Below are 20,123 nucleotides of genomic sequence, written 5' to 3' on the forward strand. Positions count from 1 at the left end.
TAATAACCATATCGACACTCGTTAACCATGGTGCCAAAAGCATTTTGGTGCAGACGTCAGTCTGACAACAACATGGAAGTGTTTATAGTCTTCTACAGTAATAACAAATCTTCTGCGGTGAGATCTGAAAAATCTGGAACAGCCACACACTAAGATGGCCGTTTCAAAGTCAATGGCTATTTTTAAAGGCAGCCTTGCTGTTTTATCGGGACAGCATGAAGAAAGCTGCTGCTTGAACTGTGAATATCATTTCAAATTGATTTCTTCGAGACATCATTTCAGCATGTGTGGAGGCCATGGCGGCTGGGGATTGGGTGAATGTCCCACCAATATATTCAGAATGCACCATTACTGGAACTTGACATGGCTTCGGAAACACATCGTGGTTTTGTGAGCAGTGCCAACAAGGAGGGAACCTATCATTCACTGTTATTGTTTTTCTTTGGAATGCGAGCGCACTGAGGAAAGGAAAACAACTTCTGTATAATGAAGAAATTCCGAAGACAAACATGAACCCAGTAAGCAAAATATATGGTAATGTCCTCTATGAAGATTCAAAACTTTTTCAACCAAATCAGTCTGAAAAAGCTTAATTATGACAGACAACTTGAGGTTAAAGAACTGTTTTATTATTAAGCTGCTGAAGGCAAATGATAACATTCTGCTGAAAGCAGAAAGAACGATTGTAGAAACGCTCAAATCAAGAGATTTTGTTTCAACAGCATATTTGCTAATAAAATAACAGTTGAAAGAAATTTGAAGACAGTCAAATCAGTTAACATGTCCCGGACATGAAACGCTGCAGGAAGCCTATAGTCTTTCTGCAGCGTTGTCATTGGTTTTTCATTAAATGTTTCGTACAGGAAATTGTTCAAGTGCTGTTTATATCCAAGCGTTATTGGATGAGACAATACATCTAAACATCGGTTGAGGTTTTATCGAGTATGTTGTAATCAAATTACTTTTTCCCAAAAAAAATACTTAAATAATTAAATTGAAACATAAGCACTAAACAACCACAATAGTCAAAGAGTGTAATTTTCAGGACCAAACAAATCATGGAAGCAAACATTTAAAAGTGTTCATGCAATTGTAGCAATACACGTATCACACTGCATCAAAGTGCCTCAATTACAAACCAAGAACTACTACAATCAAACTAGCATAATCACAGTTCAGAAGCTCAATCAATAAATATGCAGTAAACAACACAAACAGGTTCCTACCATATAAATGCTTTTTAGAAATCATAGTGCAATAAGTGATTTATGCATAAATAGCTGATTTATATTAAGTTGCTTCAAAGATTCAGTCAAAAAAAACAACAAGAAAAAAAAGCCTCAAGCTGAAAGCTCAGGTGTGTTTTCCCAGAATATTTTGCAATGAAGCTTACGTAATGGCATAATTATCTACTTCTCAAGAGGTGTTTGGGCTTGTTTACAAACTGGCCCGTTGATATAAATAGCAGACAACTCCCAGAGTGGAGACATCGTGCTACACTAGGTTGTAGCCCAAGACACAGGCACCATGTACCGATATGAGCGGAGACATTCAGGAGCGGAGAAACATCAGTGTTTGTATAGTTGCCAAGGTTAGAACTACAAATACCACACAATCATGTGACAAACAAACAAGAAAGCTTAGAAAAACCCAAATGGCTTTACAGTTACATCCAAGATGACAAACAACATAGACTAAGACAACTAATAGGGGCAAATGTTTGATTGAGAACATGGCTGATCTCCTGTTAAAAACACCACAGGGCAGATTCTGAAATAGTTTTTCAAACTTTTCGACTCCAAATTGCTGATCGAGTAAGAATTCACTCGGAGGTCTGAGTGTAGTTGATGGCGACAGATTTACACTTTGGTGTCGTTCCTTGAGGGGCGAAGAGCTTGTCAAGTGTTCCTAAGCTGAACGAGCTCCTACCACAGCACAATCAGTATCCTTACACAGAGAGGTCAAGATGTGAAACCTGACGCCGGACCGTAGGCAGATATAGTTCAGAGGTATATGTGGCAACGAGGTTAGAGAGAGCGTGCGCGAGAGAGAGAGAGAGAGAAAGAAAGAGAGAGAGAGAGAGAGAGAGAGAGAGAGCGAAGCAGGCAGGCTAATGTCACAGCAACACGAACTGAAGCAGCTTTGTGCGGGTAACCCTGAAATGCTGCTTTGGTAGTAGCACTGATGGGGGTGGGGGGGTAGGGGGGGCATCTGAGAGGCAGTAAATACGGAACATTTAGAATTCCCCCAGAAACAAGACAAAGACATCTGTAAGCCTTGCACAAAATAACATTATGTCCACGCTGCCGACTTTGCACAAAAAAACCCAAAACAAAAAACGTACGGCTGCCATGACTTCCGGCAGCCGACAATATCAAGTAGGCCCAACTCTTCACAGCACTACGTCACCTTTGTATCGTCTGTCGAAATGAGTGGGTTTTTTTCATTTTCTTTTCTTCTTTCATAGCTACGCAGATTTTAAGACAGGAAACCAGTCCCGTAACGTAAAGTTTAAGCAGCAGTCATGTATGAGGTTTACAGTAATACAGCTACAGTAGCAGAATTAGTAAATATCTGAGTTAATAAAAAGAACATCTTCCACAGACAAGTACACATACACAAGTACATACATTTCCCAAGCTTATCAGTGCACATTTCAGATCATGCTGCACATTTGCATTCCAACGACACCCAGTACAATGTTCAGACAAGCTTGCACGAAAAAGAGAAAGGAAACTATGTGGACACAAAATGGCTTTCTCAAGCTAATCTCTTACACAAAACTCATGGTTAAGATGCAGCCACCGCAGCATTTTATACTGTACAAGCTCCCTGTTTGTAGAGGTGTCTAGCAAGAGTAATGAGTTTCTCAATTGTTAGAATGGCTCTAAGTCACTTGAATAACCAGGTAACGTACCCAGAGAGATAGAAAGCTGTAAATGACAATCATCAACACTCCTTCAACCAGGAGCTTTAACATTTGACTCAAAACCTGAATAACCTAATAATCTAATGGCCACAAACATGAGAGTCACACTTTAATGTCTTAGTTCTGAGAGCTCCAAAACTGGTTTTCTCAAACTTGGTCCGTAACAATCAGGCAGTCTGTTTTTTTTTTTCTGTCCTCATGTGTTGTTAAGCCAACAAATCCCCGAAAAGACCAAACCCTCACTGATGCGTTTTAAAACTTGGGATGCATAATTTGCAAGGATAAAGAAACATACTCAGGAATCTGTCCAACTTCAGCTGAGTTCGACATGATTGACTTCAAAGGCTTTTTCTGAGCTGCGCGAATTAAAATGTGTTTCTGACAACAATCAAGCATATTTTGGCATCAAAACATTCACAGAGACACAGTATCAAGGTCTCTAAACAGGACGCTTTCAGGTATTGGGCTTAGCGCTCAGAGCTTGCTACACAATAAGTGCAGTCACGGGCACGAGGCTCAGGATGAGAAATGTGATGCCGATATTTAGCCAATTTCTAAATCGCCCAGAAAGCCCTTATGAAATTTAACACTACGGACTAAATTTAGTGTGGAGCAACACCCACAGTCAGGCATCTCCTTTGACAATCCTTAGTATATAGTTTCTCATTAAATTATGTATAGCTTTTATCTAATTTTATACAAATAATAAAACCGGGAATACAGGGACTATGTCGAAGCTGCAGCAAGACTGAAATCAGTTCATTAATCTGTCCAATATTGATTTGCTTGATACTGATTGAGGTTTTTAAAAAAACCACAGTTAAAACCTGAAGAAAGCCAAGGGACGTTCATTTTAAGCATATTTCAGGATGGAATAACCTGCACAGTCACAGTGGTAACAAGATTTAAGAAGAACGGATTTAGTACTTCTGCTGGGAGGTATATATATTATATATATAAAATGAGGTAACAAGAATATCTCGATAATGTAAATAAATATAACGTGGAGACAGATCAATTAAATGGTCACTTTCAAATTTCACTATATGATCAGGTTGACTTCTGTTTTGGTCTCTTCGTGGCGGGATTCACTGACAAAAGACTAAACGATACAAGATATTTCCTGTAAGATCTTTGAGCTTTTGTGATAAACACTGAGGCTATGAGTTTACCAGTCCTTGTAAACAAATGCTGTAAAAAGCACCACTGCAATAAAAAGGACCAAAAACAGTACTCCAGAGCTCTTTCAGATGAACTCGGGACAAAGCTGGAGAAATACAGCTTAAAGTGTGACTGTCACATTACAGACATTTAGCTAAAAGACCTGAATATTAATATCTGTGTATTTTGTAAAGGCATGTGTTGTGTTTTAACAAGTGTCTCCAGAAAACGTGGATTTTGTCAGAGGTGTTGTGTAGTGTTCAAGTGTTGAGGAGTTCTCGAGGCGCTCTGTGGTCTAGAACCTCTTTGCATCGGCAGTCGAGGTCAGACTCCCTGAGGTAGAACTGGCCGTGGTGCCAGAACTGGACGAGTTGGAACTGGACGAACAAATGTTGGCCAGTTTCTTCTTGGGGGGGTTCTTCAGTGTTCCTGTACGCTCTTTAACTTTGTATTCCAGTGTGCTATGGGGGATGCCATACACCCCCTGGGCCTTTGACACGCTCATACGACCAGCCATTACCATGGTGATGGCCTCTTCCAACAGGTCGTGGTCGTATTGGCGGTATCTCCCACGCTTCTTTCTTGGTTGCTTGTCTTTATCTCGGCATCCTGTCCCGTCTTCGGACTCGTCCAGTGAGGACCCACGTGGTCCCAGGCGATGAGGTGACTGGCCGGCACTGCCCGAGCAGCTTTGTGCCAAGAGTGGAGGTCTGAGTTTGAAGAGACATGAAGGTCTGGCAGTTGCTGTTGATGAACTGGCAGCACCCTCGCTTGATGAGGTACGTTGATGCAGGTTTTCAGCCAAGCTGCAGCTCTCAGCTGAGACCGACCTGCTGTGGTCAGACATGGAACGGACCTGAGGAATGCGCAAGGTTGCGGGTGGCTCCAAACTCGGGGTGGGACTTGTCGGGGGCTGAAGAGCATCCCTGAGCTGGGGGAAAGAGCGAGAAAGGGTCTTCTGCAGACTGCCGGGCTGATACAAGCTCAGAGCAGATGAGGGAAATACGCAGTCTCCGTTCTCCTCTGCGGCTCCTCCAATCTCTGCCCGCTCCGCCCACGCTGCCACTTTCTGCAGAACAAGCCGGGCTTCACCGCCTAACATGGAGGACATCACGCTGTACGAGGTCACTTCATCCCTGAAATCCCTGCTTCCCGACGTGAGGTGGTGCAGTATCCCCAGCTTCCCCTCAGGCCAGCAGTCCAGACTTTGCCTCAGGGTTTGAAGAGGTATTCCATAAAGCAACGCGGCCCGCTGCTCCTGCAGCCTCCCTGAACGTATATCCTTCAAAGCCTTGGACAGCAACCCCTCAGACAGCTCCCAGCTCCTCTCAGTGTACTCCTTCTGCCTACGCTGCCTCCTAGGGATGGGAGGACCAAACAGCAGGGTCAGGATGGAGGTGATGGAGGGGGTTTGTGTTTGGCATTAGGGGTGAGGGGGGGAATGCAGAACGAGGGGTCCACTCCTTTATGCCTTGTGTTGGTAACATCACTGCGACTGTTTGTTTCATGTCTGTGTGCTCTCAGTCTGTTTCGCACTGCTGCTGTGTGTCTCTCGCGCGCGCGTGCACGCACACACACATTGTGTGTGGCGAAGCCCCTTCACGTCCAGGTGGGACAGTCTGTGAATGGCTGGGGTTACTTTGGCGCTCACATACACCTGTAGTTTTGTGATATCCAGTGAACGTCCTACATGCTTGACGGTCGAATAATCAAACTCATCGTAAGTGGATGAATTTGAAAAGGATAAAAAAAAAAAAAAAAAGAAAAGAAAGAAAGGAGGTAAAAACGTTGTGAGGTACTGCAATGTTCTCCTCTGTACAATCCTGAGCTGTGGGCAAATGTTATGATACGGCCATTGCTGTGACGTTACCGCTCAAGAGATAAAAGAGTCAACCCCATAGAACCACAACATCAAACGCAACATAACTTAGCTTCCTGAGATGATCTCCTCATCCAAAGCACTTCAAAACAGGATGTCGCTGAATTAAAAAAAATCTACACTGATAAAAATTACAGCAGTAGGACAGATTCTGTGTTTGAATATCATTAACTTGGGAGACCAGCATTTCGAGCAGGTACAACTTTTGCTGTGTTCAAGAAAAACTATGTTCTACCTGAGGGAGATGACGGTTTTGTTATTTTTTAAACCTTTTGTCCAAATGCAAATGCAATAAAACAATCAGGACTCTTACCCAGAGACTTTGTGATTAGATGACGACGACGATGATGAAGTTGTTGAGCAGGCAGAGTTTCGGTTAGAAAGGTCAAGCACGCCGTCTGTTACAAGAAAACCCCAAAGAAATGGACGATTAACGATCTCGGTTTAGTATTTTGGTGTCTTCTGTAGAAATACTAGTTATGGATCGAGTTAATGCTTCCCAACCTGGTTCAGGTTCACTTTCCTTCCCTTCGTGTGTTCGGCTCACGGTGAGGTCCAGAGGGGCGTCAGATGCTTCTGACATTGGCGAGGAGGTCCTTGTAACCCCATTTGCACTGGTTTGGAGCAGGCACTCGGATGCGTACTCCAGAGCAAACTGATGGATCATCTTCTTCATCAGCTCCTGAGCAATCAGAGGAATGTTGGAGTCGCAGCTCGAGGGCACATCTAAGAAAAGCAAGAATGGAGGGAGACGTTACACAGGCTATATACATCTGTAGCAAAACACAGCAATGAGAAATAAGAACATTATAGGATATTTGGCACAGAGACAAAATATATTAACAGAAAAATATGTAAAAAAATGTTAGAGACCTCTTATTGGTATCACAAAGTGTAGTAAAACAGGAATACTGCCACCTTGTTTAAAACATGGTTACTGCGATTTGTCGTAGCTCACAAATATGCCATTTAGGTGACGATATACCTCACGAGAGATGAACCGATATGAACTTAAACAAGACTTTTTTTTTTTTTTATTGGAACACCTTGTGAGCCCCAGTCATTGTTACAAATCTATTTATGTCGGCAAAGTTACACTCCTGGATTGACAAGTCCGGAGGACGAGCTCTGCCAAGAGTGTTTTGGCAATGCACCAGCTGTTTCATCAGCTGTACAAGGACAGAAGGGTGAGTCATGGAAGCTGAGCCAATTTCATTACATGTGTGCAATATGTTAGCGCGGCCTATACACTAAGGACAAGATGCACACAGATTCCTTTTGTGGCCAGAAAACAGCAATGCCGCAGCTCATAACCCACCAATCCATCACCCGGCCACCATGTCATGGGACAAATGCAAAGGCCAAAAGAGCACATTATCAGCTGGGAGGCACAACTCATGACATTTTTCCATGACACAGTTCCATCACCACTCGCCTCGGTTTAAGCTGATTTCCGTAACAATACAGGGCTACCTCGGCGTGGGTAGAGTCGTCAGAACTCTTCCAACTCGTGCAAAGCAGATACCCGCAATAGAATCTGTATCTCATGCTGTGGAGGGCTCATGCATTCGGACAGGTGGAGTTGCAACTCTGAGTTGGAGGGCAGTTCAAATTATTAACATTCCGAAATGTGCATTGCTCTGATCACGCTTTATTGTCAAAGATGTGATTTACTGCCCAGTGTTTCGTTGTAACTGGTTCCCCCGTTAACTGGTGACCTGACTTTTGCCACCAGCTGATGGTAAAATAAGACGAACAGTAAGATACGTTAAACTTTGATGGAAATGCGGTTAAACAGCGTTCGCCAGGACAGCTAGGGATTTCGGTCGGGTTTTTAACATGCGCTGTGACCACGGAAGCTGACCACCGGTTAACAAGGAAACCGGTTAATCCGAAACACCGTCGAGCACTCGCTGAACCCTCTGGTCGGCCAAAAGACAAAGAAATGCCTTGAGTGTTTTTTGGTGCGATTGGGTTTTGAAAAAAGGAGGGGTGAACGAGCCGCTCTCCAGACTCATCTCCTTGCGTCACGCCCCGGCATGTCAGCGGCCTGCTGTCGTCACACCGTCGACTCGCCTCAACTCGTGTGGAACCTCGGTCAAGAGGTATTACGAAAGGACCCGGTATCGGGTAATAACAGGTAATGGAAAAGCCTGAAAACCAAGGCAAGGCAAAACGAGTACATGCTGGTGGAAAGACTCGCGCTGCAACCACACTGTGAACAAGCCACTTTGGACAGTATAAAAATTCTCCCTCTTTTATACCAGAAAGTTAATTTTGTGTTTTATCTGATTGATGGCTATAACCATCTGAGCAACTCAGTTTAAACTCAGTCGTGTGAATTTCTTTGTCTTTCTTGCAGCAACAATAATCCAACAATGCTATTCCAAAATCGAGGACGCTGCTGGGTCACGAGTTATCAAGATACAGACAAGCTAATATACATATCACAAAAGGCTGACTGAATTGCAGAATTTTAAATATGAAACAAAAAGTATAACTAACAATTAGTCACTCACAATTGTAATCGACCTACAGAGAAAGCACAATTATTTCTAAAAAAAAACTAATCTCACAGCACAAATACATTAACATGACCTGTTTTAGATTTAAATATAATCCATCATATGATCAACATTATAGTAATTAACAGTATCTTATATGACACGTTCACTTACTATTGCACAGCCGTAACATCTAGTGTTGGACCTTTCTCTTGTCATTTTGCATCGGAACAATTTTAGATTTTTCAAGTGAGACAAAAAAACCAAAGGAACAAAATTCACAAAAGCCAACTAAATAAAGAGGCACCTACTTTGCAAAACTGTAACAAACTGATGCGATATAGAAAAATTAGACTCGACTTGATTTAAATGGAATAATTTACTTTAAAATGAAAATCCTTCCCGAAGTCCATAACAATTCAAATTAGAAATGCATCGACACCATTTTTTTTTTTTTTTTTTTTTTTTTTAAAGGAAGAGTGTGAGTACTAACCTTTCGCTACTTGCTAATTACCGACTGAGTAAAATCTTCCTGATCCACTGAGCAGCTGAACCAATGAGTGACACATTGGCTTTTTTCATTCTTATTAATATTCAAGAATCTCTAAACCACTGACGTCGCTCGTGTACACTTGCGTACCGGCAATGTCGCTGACAGATGAGATTGAGTACGAGTACTACGTGCAGTTTCGGACCCGATACTGGTAAGAACCAAATGGAAGAATACCAGAGACCCTTTGAGGCCCTTCTGGTACCTTTTTGTCAGAGCAAATCCTCTTTTTATCTGTGTGGACTTGTCCTTTGATATGATCTTCGCAGCAAGGTCATGGTTACTGAGAGGACGCTGGGCATGAATGGAACACATTTAGAAGAAGCAGTGTCAGAAAGGGAGTGCCTCAAACCTTGACACACAGAGAGAGAGAGAGAGAAGAAAAAAAAAAAAACCTCACAGGGTTTTTCCAGGCAGATAAAACCAGCACACACAGTACTTGTGTCCGTTTTCAACGGCACTGATTCACAGAGTTATTGCCGAATCACCAGTTCAGACAGTAACTGAATAACTACAAGCGGAAGGCGAACACGTGTGTTCCAGCAGCAGGAGGACGGTGCTGCGAGTTATAGTTTAAACATCACAGACACACGCCCGACTCACCTTTCTTGTGAAACACAGCTTGGAGGAACCTGTGTGCTGATAGGCTCTCAATGGCAGTTGAAGCCTGACAAGGGGAGTATTCAGAGGGGGAGGAGAGGGGCGGCGAGGCTGCGGGGACTTGATCCTGCATGAAAAAGAGACGTTACCCTTTTTTTTCTCCATTCTAATATATACATATTACAATATTGTCTTTCATCGAGTACATACTGCATGTTAAATAAATGTATGCCTCGGCGGGGTTGCCAAGGGATACGAATAACCTTGACGAGAGAGGGAGTGATTTCGAGAATGTTTTGACTGCTGTTCTTACACTGAGTTTGTCCAGGGGAAGATGGCAGAACGAACATTGAGAGCAGCTTCCATCTGGAGACCAGTCATCCACTTCCTCGGGTTCACAGTCTAGGAGACGCAACACAGGCAGGAATCAATGAGCAAATTTCACTTTTCACCTTGGGGTGGGGACACAAGAGGCTGGAGCGGCTGTCAAACTGCATCTTCACACTACTTTTATACTAAGAGGGCATGTCACACTCTTAATCTGTTTTCAAGGTATGCTTCATCCTGAAGCAGTCTAGAATGTCCCAAAAACTACATGAACGTAATTATAATTAAAAAAAAACTATTTCTCCCCACTGGGAAAACTAGATGAGAGATGGTACAAGACAATTTTAAGCAATGACGCAGAGCCAACAACAAGACCGTGGTGTGGCAACGGAGCAGCCATCAATAGCCGATAATATTTAAAAGTGATTACATCAGGGGCAATTAAATAAATGTCAACAACTTTACTGAGCAATTCATCATGGCTGCTAGGTCTGAATCACACGTGATGTGATTATATTCCAGCCCCACTCAAACTCCAGATGGTACTGCTGAGTGCACAGAGATCCCGGGGAGCGAAACCAAGCTGTATGTTTTGGCTCTTGATCCCCAGGAAGTGCCAGAGGCCTGAGAAATCACGATACTAACTGACTTAAACACCAGGACTACTGGGAGAGAAGGGATGCAAGGCATAGAATGAGTTTCCTCAATGTATGGAAGAGAATATGCGCTTAAATAGGAGTGAAATTGATTATTGGCTTTTGTACTATGGGGGGGGGGGGGGACGGCAACAAAACACAGCACTTGTTAACAGCGTTTAGAGCTTTGCCATGCGTGTTCTGACTAGAGATGCACAATATCGATGCGTCGGAATCTGACGATAAACACAAAAAAACTCAACATCGGCATGAAACGGCATAAGCAGATTAATCTTTTTCTTGGCGCCACCAGGGCGAGCGCGCCATGAGCATGCTGGCAATCAGAGTGAGAAAAAAAAAAAAGAAGACGTCAACGTATCAACGGGGGCATTTTTTTTCTTTTGTAGAGTATACAGCAATGTGCAGCGGACTCTCTACAAACTGCCCTAGGAACTTGTGTGCCACGTACAAGTTGGTTGGATTAAAGATTATGCAAACGAGCCGAGGGCAGCTCCGGGACGACGCCGGGCACCGCACCCAGCATGCACCGCAGGACGTTACACAGACAATGAATGGGAAGTGGGGAAACTGACGTGTCCCGTGGACACGTAATTGTGATTTTAAAATATCGGCACATATCCAATGTCGTGCATCCTTAGTTCAGACTCCTTGGCTCTAACGAACACGTGAATGAACTGAGAATGGGGGGGAATATGACAAAAATGACCAACGACGAGTCCAGTGGCAGTCATTGGGCAAGGCATTTCTAAATCTGATTGAAAATCCTCACTAATAAACTTAAAATTCTGTACTGATGACTGAATGTGAGATTACATTTTTGTTTTTTATGATGCTGTGGAAAATATTTTTATTCTATCACTACTGTTTTAATAAACAAATATGATGCGACGCTGTCATCTTAAACAGTGCTAATGCAGTTATTTTTTTTTTTTTAGTCTGAAATGTCTTCTTTTACAGTGCAAATCGTCTGCCAGGAAAGGTTTTTCGAATTCTTTCACAGCAGTGTGCAGAGTAAAGATATCCTCCTGATTGTGATTTTATGGCACTTGGCAGCGCAGACAGACATCACACAGAGATGTAAAGGGACAAAAACGTTTTGAGGTGGAGCGTGACTATTCTGAAATCGAAAACGAGAGCTGCCATCGGCTGCTCCCTTCTGGAGTCTTTCTGACACGATTGTTTGTGGGAAATATTGTCTAATACGTAATGCAAATGACTGCCATCAGCCATGAGGGTAGAAGCGGATTCCATCCACAATCAGAAAACTAAAACAGATCGCTTCAATAAGTGTTGCGCTGTTGAATCTAATTTCACATTACAAACCTCACAGTGACGTCCAATACAAGCATATGCATTTATGACGACTTGATTGAAGAGCCATCATATTGCTGCTGTTGATACTCATTAAAAAAGAACTGGTCACAAGGTAAAGGCTATAAAATCTCCATGTGTTTGACAAAATGGAGTAAATAATGGATGAATCATGTATAAATATACCTACGACAGATTCGATTGAGAGAGGAGTCGCACCAGTTTGCTTCCTGCAGCTTTTTGTTAACATATCAGATTTAGACAATTCTACCTTCAAAACAAATTTGGGTCAGGCTAAAAAACATTTCCAGTGATATAAGAAACAAATACAATGACATGATAAGTTCATCTATGCGTTAAAGAGTTTGATGAAACTGAGAAAATTAAAAAAGGGATAACCCATGTGGTGTCACTTTTCTCCCTTTTAAATACCGGTACACACATTTAGGAAGGTTTTGTACGTCATGTTCTCATTAGTTGGGTCAACAATGTCTTCATTTCACCAAAAGAAGGCAATATTCTTTTTTTAAAGTTACTCTACCAGAAAAAGATTCTTTAAAATACACTTCCCATAAAAGGTATCACTTCTGCATGTAAAATAAACCAATACACAAAAACAAGACCATTTCCACAAATTTTCAACCTGCAGTTGCCTATATCGATCAAACCAAAGCTGACATGTCTACAAATAAACTGGAACTTGTAGCCATCAAGCTGTTTATGTTTCAATTACTGATGTCATCTTCAGAGACCTGCGAGCTTGGGGTTCTGGGATATGAAAGATGGCTTTCTCAAAGAGTATTCAAGGTGTGGGAATAGTTCAAATTGTTGTGAAACTGGTTGTTTATCATTTTTCCAGTGTGAGATCTCACAAGATTAAATGTACAAACAGGATCTTGTAACACAATGCTTCAGGAATCTTTGGGAGTTTCTGTGACCACAAGATGTTCAAAATACCCGTGGATGTTTCGTGAAATCGAAATGCAGGAAATTGGCGTTTGTATGATTGTAATGACGAATTTCCTCCAGAAAGGTATTGACAATGTATTAGAGACGTACACAAACAACTAAAAGTAGGTGTTACATTTATTTTCCCCGTGTGGATCTGGCAGAGTAACTTTGAGTGGGAAAGGAAAGAAATATGTACATACTTGCTGTAAAACAATATATTGCATATGGATTCAAAGTCACATGTGAGTCATGACAAGCAGTTCCAGTTAAAAAAATAAAGAGGCAGGTTTATTATGATCAACCACCATGATCAGGAGTTTTCTTGTGCTGCAAATATAAAACAACCCACCGGCAAATAAATTGAGGTCTCTGAGTAGCAGTGGGCCATAGATTCCCTCCAGAATGCTTTCAAACCCTGCAAGACAAAACAGACAGAAGCAATCTGTCAGTTGTGACACGAAGCGCTGGATGTGCTGGAACCGAGGATGTGTTTTCCTTCAATGCGTCAAGATTTGCTCAATAAAAACAAAGAATGTTATCAACTCGAGGAAGCTTGACATCTCGGTGTCTTGACCGCCTGATAAACGACGAACACGCTTCCGTTGATAGCTGGGTGAATAAACCTTTGTTGACATGTAGATTTGGCTTCTGATGTCTCGGATTCAGCTTGACAAACAATAGGACCATTCTAACTCAAACCGAGCTAGCCTTCAGAGAACATTACCGGCTTCGTGACACAATAACTGCTCAAATAGCGCAAACAGCTGCCTGACACCGTCGAAATAACTAATTTACTCATGTCGCTTTGATATTAGCTGCCTTGTCGGAGCAACGACCCCCTCCCCCAAATAACAGCGATAACGAACAATTAGCATAGCTTTAGCTTAGCTTCTTTGGCAGCTATGTCTAACAATTCAAAGACAATGTTGAGTTCCAACGACTATTCATTCGATTTGACATAATGGTACAATGAGGAAAGCTATACGGCCGTAGTAAAATATCCAGTCGAGCGAAGACCTACGGCCGGTTGGCGACCCGAGAAGGACAAAGAAACCGAGCCAAGTGAAGCGGAGAGCCAGCTGGTAAATATTAGCCTGACAGCTTAACTTCACCGCTGAAGGTGCTAGTTAGCTTAGCATTAGCACACAGGTTGGGGCAGCGAGCCCTCAACAGTCGGTTAAAATCTCTGTCTGACGCTCATTTTAAATCTCAAAATTAATATACACAAGAATCATACCAAGGCAGTGTATCAGTTTGTGTCGCCAGGAATCAAGTTCCCGCCGAAACCCTCTTCTTTCTGCCGTGCATTTGATGCACTGCACGGCCGCCATTCTCGATCCGTCCCCCCCTTCTCTCCCTCTCTCTCGCTCTCTCTCTGCCTCTCTCGCCTTCCGTCTCAACGGCAGGAAGCGGCCGAGAAAAAGTGCTGCTGCAGCGCTGCAGTACCGCAGCGCACCTCGAGGGGGAGTCACTCCTCAGCTCGCCACATAGGAGTCATACCGCGGCTCACCACAAGAAGAAGTCATAACGCAGTTCACCATTAGAAGGAGGCATACCACTTCTCACCACTTGGAGGAGCCCTACCACAGCTCACTGCGAGGAAGAGCTCCTCTCCCACAGCCATACGCAAGAGTCGCTCTTTTGTAACTAGTTTGTTCCAAAATTGTATTTATAAAAAGAGCTGTTCAACAAGACAACTGTACAAAATGAAAATGAAAATGAAAATGAAAATGGAAATGGAAATAAAAATAAATATTAGAGTAGAATAGAATAGAATAGACATCAAAATAGTCCAAACAACACATTCAGGAAAGGTTGCTCTGTATTTACCAAGTTGAAATTAAATGTAACATTTAATGTAACATGTAAGTAATTATGAGAAAATGAATTAATATTCAATAACAGTTGGAACACAGATATCAACATTAATTTGACAAGACAATCAAGTCATCCAATGTTAACAATGTTAACATTCAATGTTAATAAAGGTTTTTAATTGACAATGCAACGGAAAATATATATATTCTTATTTAAAAGTGTCCAATGCAGGGTGGACATAGTTTGCTTTCTATGTATACTTTGTCTGAAGCAATGAATTGTCACACCCTGTTTATTGTATTTTGTGTTTTCTGCGATTACAGAAATGTTCAAACGGGGAGACTTTAAAATATTTCAGCTGGCTCATGTCTTATTATATTGGTGTGTATTTATTATACATAATGTCCAACATGTTTAAATAACTATGTATGATTCTATAGAGGTATTGTTTATACATCTAATTAGCTATAGTAGAAAATCAGTCATGAATTAAAATAGGGCTCGGCATTAAAAGAATACACTAGCAATCTTATTATTGTCTGTTTTGGTACTTGTTATACCAGACCTCCAGGCCCTCCGTGTGAGGACCACCACCACCACCACCACCACCACCTCCTCCTCATATCAGCCACTAGATGGAAGCAGAGTATTTGATACAACCTCACAATTATTGGCCCAATCTGAAATACATCTAAATTGACCTGATCACACAGTCGTCCTTATTGTTATAAGAAAACTGATCATTTGATGAAGTCTACTCATGGAAACGTTTTCAAAAGAAAAATACCAAAAAAATAGATTTTCTCTTGCAGAAGTGACAAACTGGTTTTAGTTCAGGGGCACACACACATCCGCAGTGGATTTCAAGTGGTCCAGAAAGATTGCATTGATATAGATCCTGTAAAGAGGTACTGCCACATTATTAAAAAAAAAAGAAAGAAAAAAAGAACAATCTTGCACAGAGCTTGTAAAATATCTTTTCACATAACCTGAGCACGTTGAAATGTGGAAAGACTTACAAAAGCCATTTCAACTATATTACCGTTTTTAGTGATGCCTATTGGTGCAAAACCTATGAAATGTCACAAAACATTGTTTTTACATGAGTGACTTTGAATTTGATTTGAATAATTTGACGGTAGGTCTTCCAGATCTGCAGAGAGATCAGAAATCTTGCCCGCTGTTGCATTTTTTCTCTCAACAGGTTGAAGTTATCTCTTCTTAAAGCACAGTCATTCTGCAGACGTCAGCATGTTTTCACAACAGGCTACATACATAGTTTACCACCATCCAGTATGGAATAATGATAAATAATGAATAATGCAATGTAAAATGTCTTAGAGCATCAAGAAAAGCACTATATAAAACCAATGCATTATTATTATTTTTGCATGATTGGAAAGTGGCTTATTTCAGCTTGTGGTCTGCATGTTACACATTTCCGATCTAGAATGACTACGGGCCTTGTACTGTTGCGTATGTCTGTGCAAATATTTTAATTGATTGCAAACTCAGTGACATACTACTTTTGCAGGCCTCGGCTCTGTTGTCCCTCAGCCTGCTGGAAAGCGAATCTTGCTGTTCAAGTCCAATAAAGTAGAACCCTGAAACTATATGAGAACAACTGAGAGGCAGAGCAGAGGGTTAAAGAAGAGTATGAAGGTGATAAAGGGAGGGACAGAGGCAGGGAGGGCGAATGCAGAACATATGACAGTGAGCTCTAAAGAGGGCCGTGTAGGGCAGACAGACAGATGTGATTGAATTTTGAGCTTGCAGGAGGCAGCAAGTGTCACAGGCCCAGGTGGAATTTGTTGTCACGGTGACTTAGGGTGTTGTTGCCGTGGAGATGGTGATGAAAGCCAGCAGTCTGGTAACCGGTATTTCTGGGCCGGAGCGTGACCAACAGCATGCAGCCCCCTGTGCCTCGGGGACAGGGATGATGATGCGCAGGGGTCAACACATTGAAGAGGGTATGTGCACTTGGTGTTTCTGCACACAGGAGTTTACATATTAACACGGGTTCCTCTACACACGCGTGAGTAGCGGTACAGTCCACCTCCAGCGTGATGGCAGATGTATTGAGTGATGGGGAAATGAGCAGCAGCTTAGCACGAAGGTGGTGGTCCCCCTACTGCCTCTGTAGCAGCCCAGAGGAACTTTTAACACTTCAGTTATCACTATATCTCATTACTGCAACACCCACCAGTCCAAACTGCAGCTACAGCCACTTAGAGGTGTGTGCGGGCCTGTGTCAAAGTCTGAGAGAAGCACCACGAAGGAGCGCACCTGGATCTTGTTATAAAGTTCAGAGGAGGGGCACAGTAGCTACACATTTTAATTTCCCTCCGTTTCAGCGCCTCAACAAGTCCCAACACTACAGCCAGAAATAATCCGCACTGCCTAATTGCCAGGAAATAAACGTCTCCAAGGCAAGTCAATACAGCCCAAGAATGAAGAATCTCCTCAAAATGACCAAGTAGAAACGAGGACTAAACATTTATTTTTTATTACAGAGTGTAGTTCATTCCGGTTTTCCAGCATCCATCCATCTGGTCCCTCTAACTCAGGATCATGGGAGAGCTGGAGCCCATCTCAGAGAAATATTAACACATACCAGCAATTTAGGGTCAGCACCGAGCCTCAGAGGCATGCTTCTGGATTGTTACATGAAACAGGAGCACATGAAAAAGACCCACGCTGTCACGGGGCAAACCGAGGAAAGACGCCACAACACCAATTTAAATCTTTCTTCTTTCTTTGTTTCTCGTTGTTCCTGAAGAGGGCAGTGTGGATGTTGTTTGGTATGAGGGTTTCAACTCATTTAAATTTGCAAGTGCATTTCATGAGCATAAATGTAAAAAAAAAAAAAAAGATGATTAGAACCAGTTCTCCACATGACAGAAAAACAACTCGCCGTGTTAATATAGACAATGTTTAGCTGGTACTAGTGTGGTTTTATTGTTCACACTTTCAATTAAAGTGGCTCGGCATGTCTGCGTCTGATGAACTCACCCTCCTCGCCCTGTGTGCCACAGAACTGAGTGTGACACATACGTCACACGGCTTTTCTGATTGTTTCATCCCGCTCTGAATTCAAGGCATCTTGCTGAGTTGACAGCATTGTCAGTGAAGGCGTGGACTCCTACGTTTTAGTACATTTAAGCACATGACCATTTCCTGCCTTCATTCTGATACAGAATCTTGTTCAGTGGCATGTGGAGTATAAACACCAGAGGAGATCATGTTGTATTAGAGAAACAAGGGCTTATCCTTTAATGCTCAGGCTTTGTGTAGTCTGATGGATCAAATGGATTGAGAATGATCCTATCCTATATTTAATGAATGAATTCAAAGCTATTAAAAAATAAAAAACATTTTTTTTACTCAGGAGTCCAGGGTCTCTGTGATTTTGGCAGCAGCCTTTGCTATAATCCTTGACATGTTGCAGATGCCCACCACTGCAACACTTACTGGGCATTGCTTTTTTTATGAACACATGAAAGGGGGAAGGGATATGGATTCAAAGAATATAAGTATGGAAATGATTACGCGGGTAATTTTCTTTTTTTTGGGGGGGGGGGGGGGGGGGGTGCACTTGTGTGTGAGTGCATGTTACACATGCGTTCGTGCACGAGGTAGAGTCTTGGGGATTAGTATTATGGTTGGAACATGGCCATTGTGATCATTACAGTGATGCAGTACTCGGGTCCCTGCAGAATCCAGTGTGAACCCTCACTTCAGCTTCCCATGTCCAAACATTCAACTCCACTCCATGTTGAGCAAGCGAATGCATAAAGACATCTGTTTAGAATTCCTGGCTTTAAGCGAGAGATGGTGGTCGCTGTATGACACGGAAAGGTTTATTTGTGATAGAGATTTCCCTCCATTCCTCTATAAAGGTCTGCCAATGCGTTCTGGCTCGTCAGACAGATATGACCTATCAGCTATTGAAGCTGTCCTCTGGATTAGAGCGATAAACTACAGAAGTGGAGGTATATGTGGCAAAGGCAAATAGAAAAGAGGAAGGAAGGTCAGAAAAGTATGGAAAGAAGTGTATAATTTGAGCTGGGGTGTGTGTGTGTGTGTGTGTGTGTGTGTGTGTGTGTGTGTGTGTGTGTGTGTGTGTGTGTGTGTGTGTGTGTGTGTGTGTGTGTGTGTGTGTGTGTGTGTGTGTGTGTGTGTGCATGCAGAGACCGGGAGAGCTGTACTGCTGTGCAGGGAGACACCAAGCTGCTGCCGAATTGAACAAGTCTTTCATAACTTCTGCTTCATTCAACTGGTTTCAGCTGACCCTCATCCTGCTCCCTCTCCGTCTGAGCTGTCTGTCTTCTGTGCATCTGTGCAGGTCTTTGGGTAAGACATGGCTCAGTGGGATGTGTGTTGTTCTGAAGGTAAAAGGTAAAAAGCAGCTCAAGGGGCTTATGCAGCACAGGAGCACTACCAAGGATTATCATTAATGCTGCTCACAATGAGCCACCTGACTTTGAACACACACACACACACACACACACACACACACACACACACACACACACACACACACACACACACACACACACACACACACACACACACACACACACACACACACACACACACACACACACACACACACACTAGCACACAAGTCCACAAAGGCCATTCAGGCAGGGTGATGGTGGGCCGTGGGGGGTGGTAGATGGTGGTGGGGGGGGGTCATTTTAAGTGGAGGTGCATGGCCCAGACCTCGCCCCAGGGACCACGGAGGAGGGAGGGATGAGAGGAAATAGCCAAACCGAAAACACATGCAAGGTCAAGTGTCTTCCTTCATCTAGTATACAATGGAGGAAAAAGGTTAAAAAAAAGAAAAAGAAGAAGAAACACACGGCCGTCATACGTATCATTCTGGACCTTTCTGTCTGCTCATTTACTCGCCTGTGTTTAACGTATTATGAATGAATTTGTTTATCTATCTGTCTGCCTGTCTTGTGGTCCAGAATCCTTTGACCCGACCGTGAACAGAAGAAAAGAGTCTCCTTCACTAATAGTCAAGTACAACCTCAAAGAGCAAACGCTTCCATCCAAGCCTTGACTTTAGAGCAGAACTGTCAACTGTTTGACAAGTTTGTTCCTGTTATCGGAATATTGCCCAAATCAGACCCACTGTCTGTCATATCAAGATGTCAATATATAGCCATGCATTACCTCTGTCCGACATGAGTTCCTTTAACTCTTTTCAGCTGGATAAGCGAGACATCAAATGAATGAAGGGTTCATATAGATGGGCTCAGATAAACAACCATTTTTGATTTCTTCACACTAACTCTGGGTCAGGTCAAGAAGTTGGATTTGAAATACCAGCAATTCATTTGAGCAGGGGATGATCAAGAAACATTGATGGGATATTTATTGTAACATATCTTCGTTGGCGCCTGTATATGCAGTCTTGCACTAGTAT

The 20,123-nt window shown here is 42.6% G+C and overlaps 1 protein-coding gene across 1 annotated transcript; it reads right to left on the reverse strand.

The window, feature by feature from the left end:
- Positions 1-3,771: 3,771 nt before the first annotated feature.
- Positions 3,772-14,209, reverse strand: LOC308147880 (ligand-dependent nuclear receptor corepressor-like protein). Its single transcript, XM_080520210.1, has 7 exons — positions 14,106-14,209; positions 13,218-13,283; positions 9,937-10,025; positions 9,627-9,750; positions 6,474-6,695; positions 6,283-6,367; positions 3,772-5,448 (listed from the first exon to the last, which is right to left on the reverse strand). Exons 1-7 carry the CDS (start codon positions 14,197-14,199, stop codon positions 4,386-4,388), a joined length of 1,743 nt encoding a protein of 580 aa, XP_080376336.1. The 5' UTR covers positions 14,200-14,209; the 3' UTR covers positions 3,772-4,385.
- Positions 14,210-20,123: the final 5,914 nt, after the last annotated feature.

Source organism: Blennius ocellaris (assembly GCF_963422515.1).
Source record: "Blennius ocellaris genome assembly, chromosome: 3".
NCBI classification, from domain to species: Eukaryota; Metazoa; Chordata; class Actinopteri; order Blenniiformes; family Blenniidae; genus Blennius; species Blennius ocellaris.

Coding starts and splice junctions, on each gene's coding strand:
- LOC308147880 (XM_080520210.1), bottom strand. CDS start 14,199: ATGGCGGCCGTGCAGTGCATCAAATGCACGGCAGAAAGAAGAGGGTTT. Junction 9,751..9,936: donor TTCCCCTGGACAAACTCAGT/GTAAGAACAGCA, acceptor TTTTTCATGCAG/GATCAAGTCCCCGCAGCCTC. Junction 6,368..6,473: donor GGAAAGTGAACCTGAACCAG/GTTGGGAAGCAT, acceptor TTCTTGTAACAG/ACGGCGTGCTTGACCTTTCT.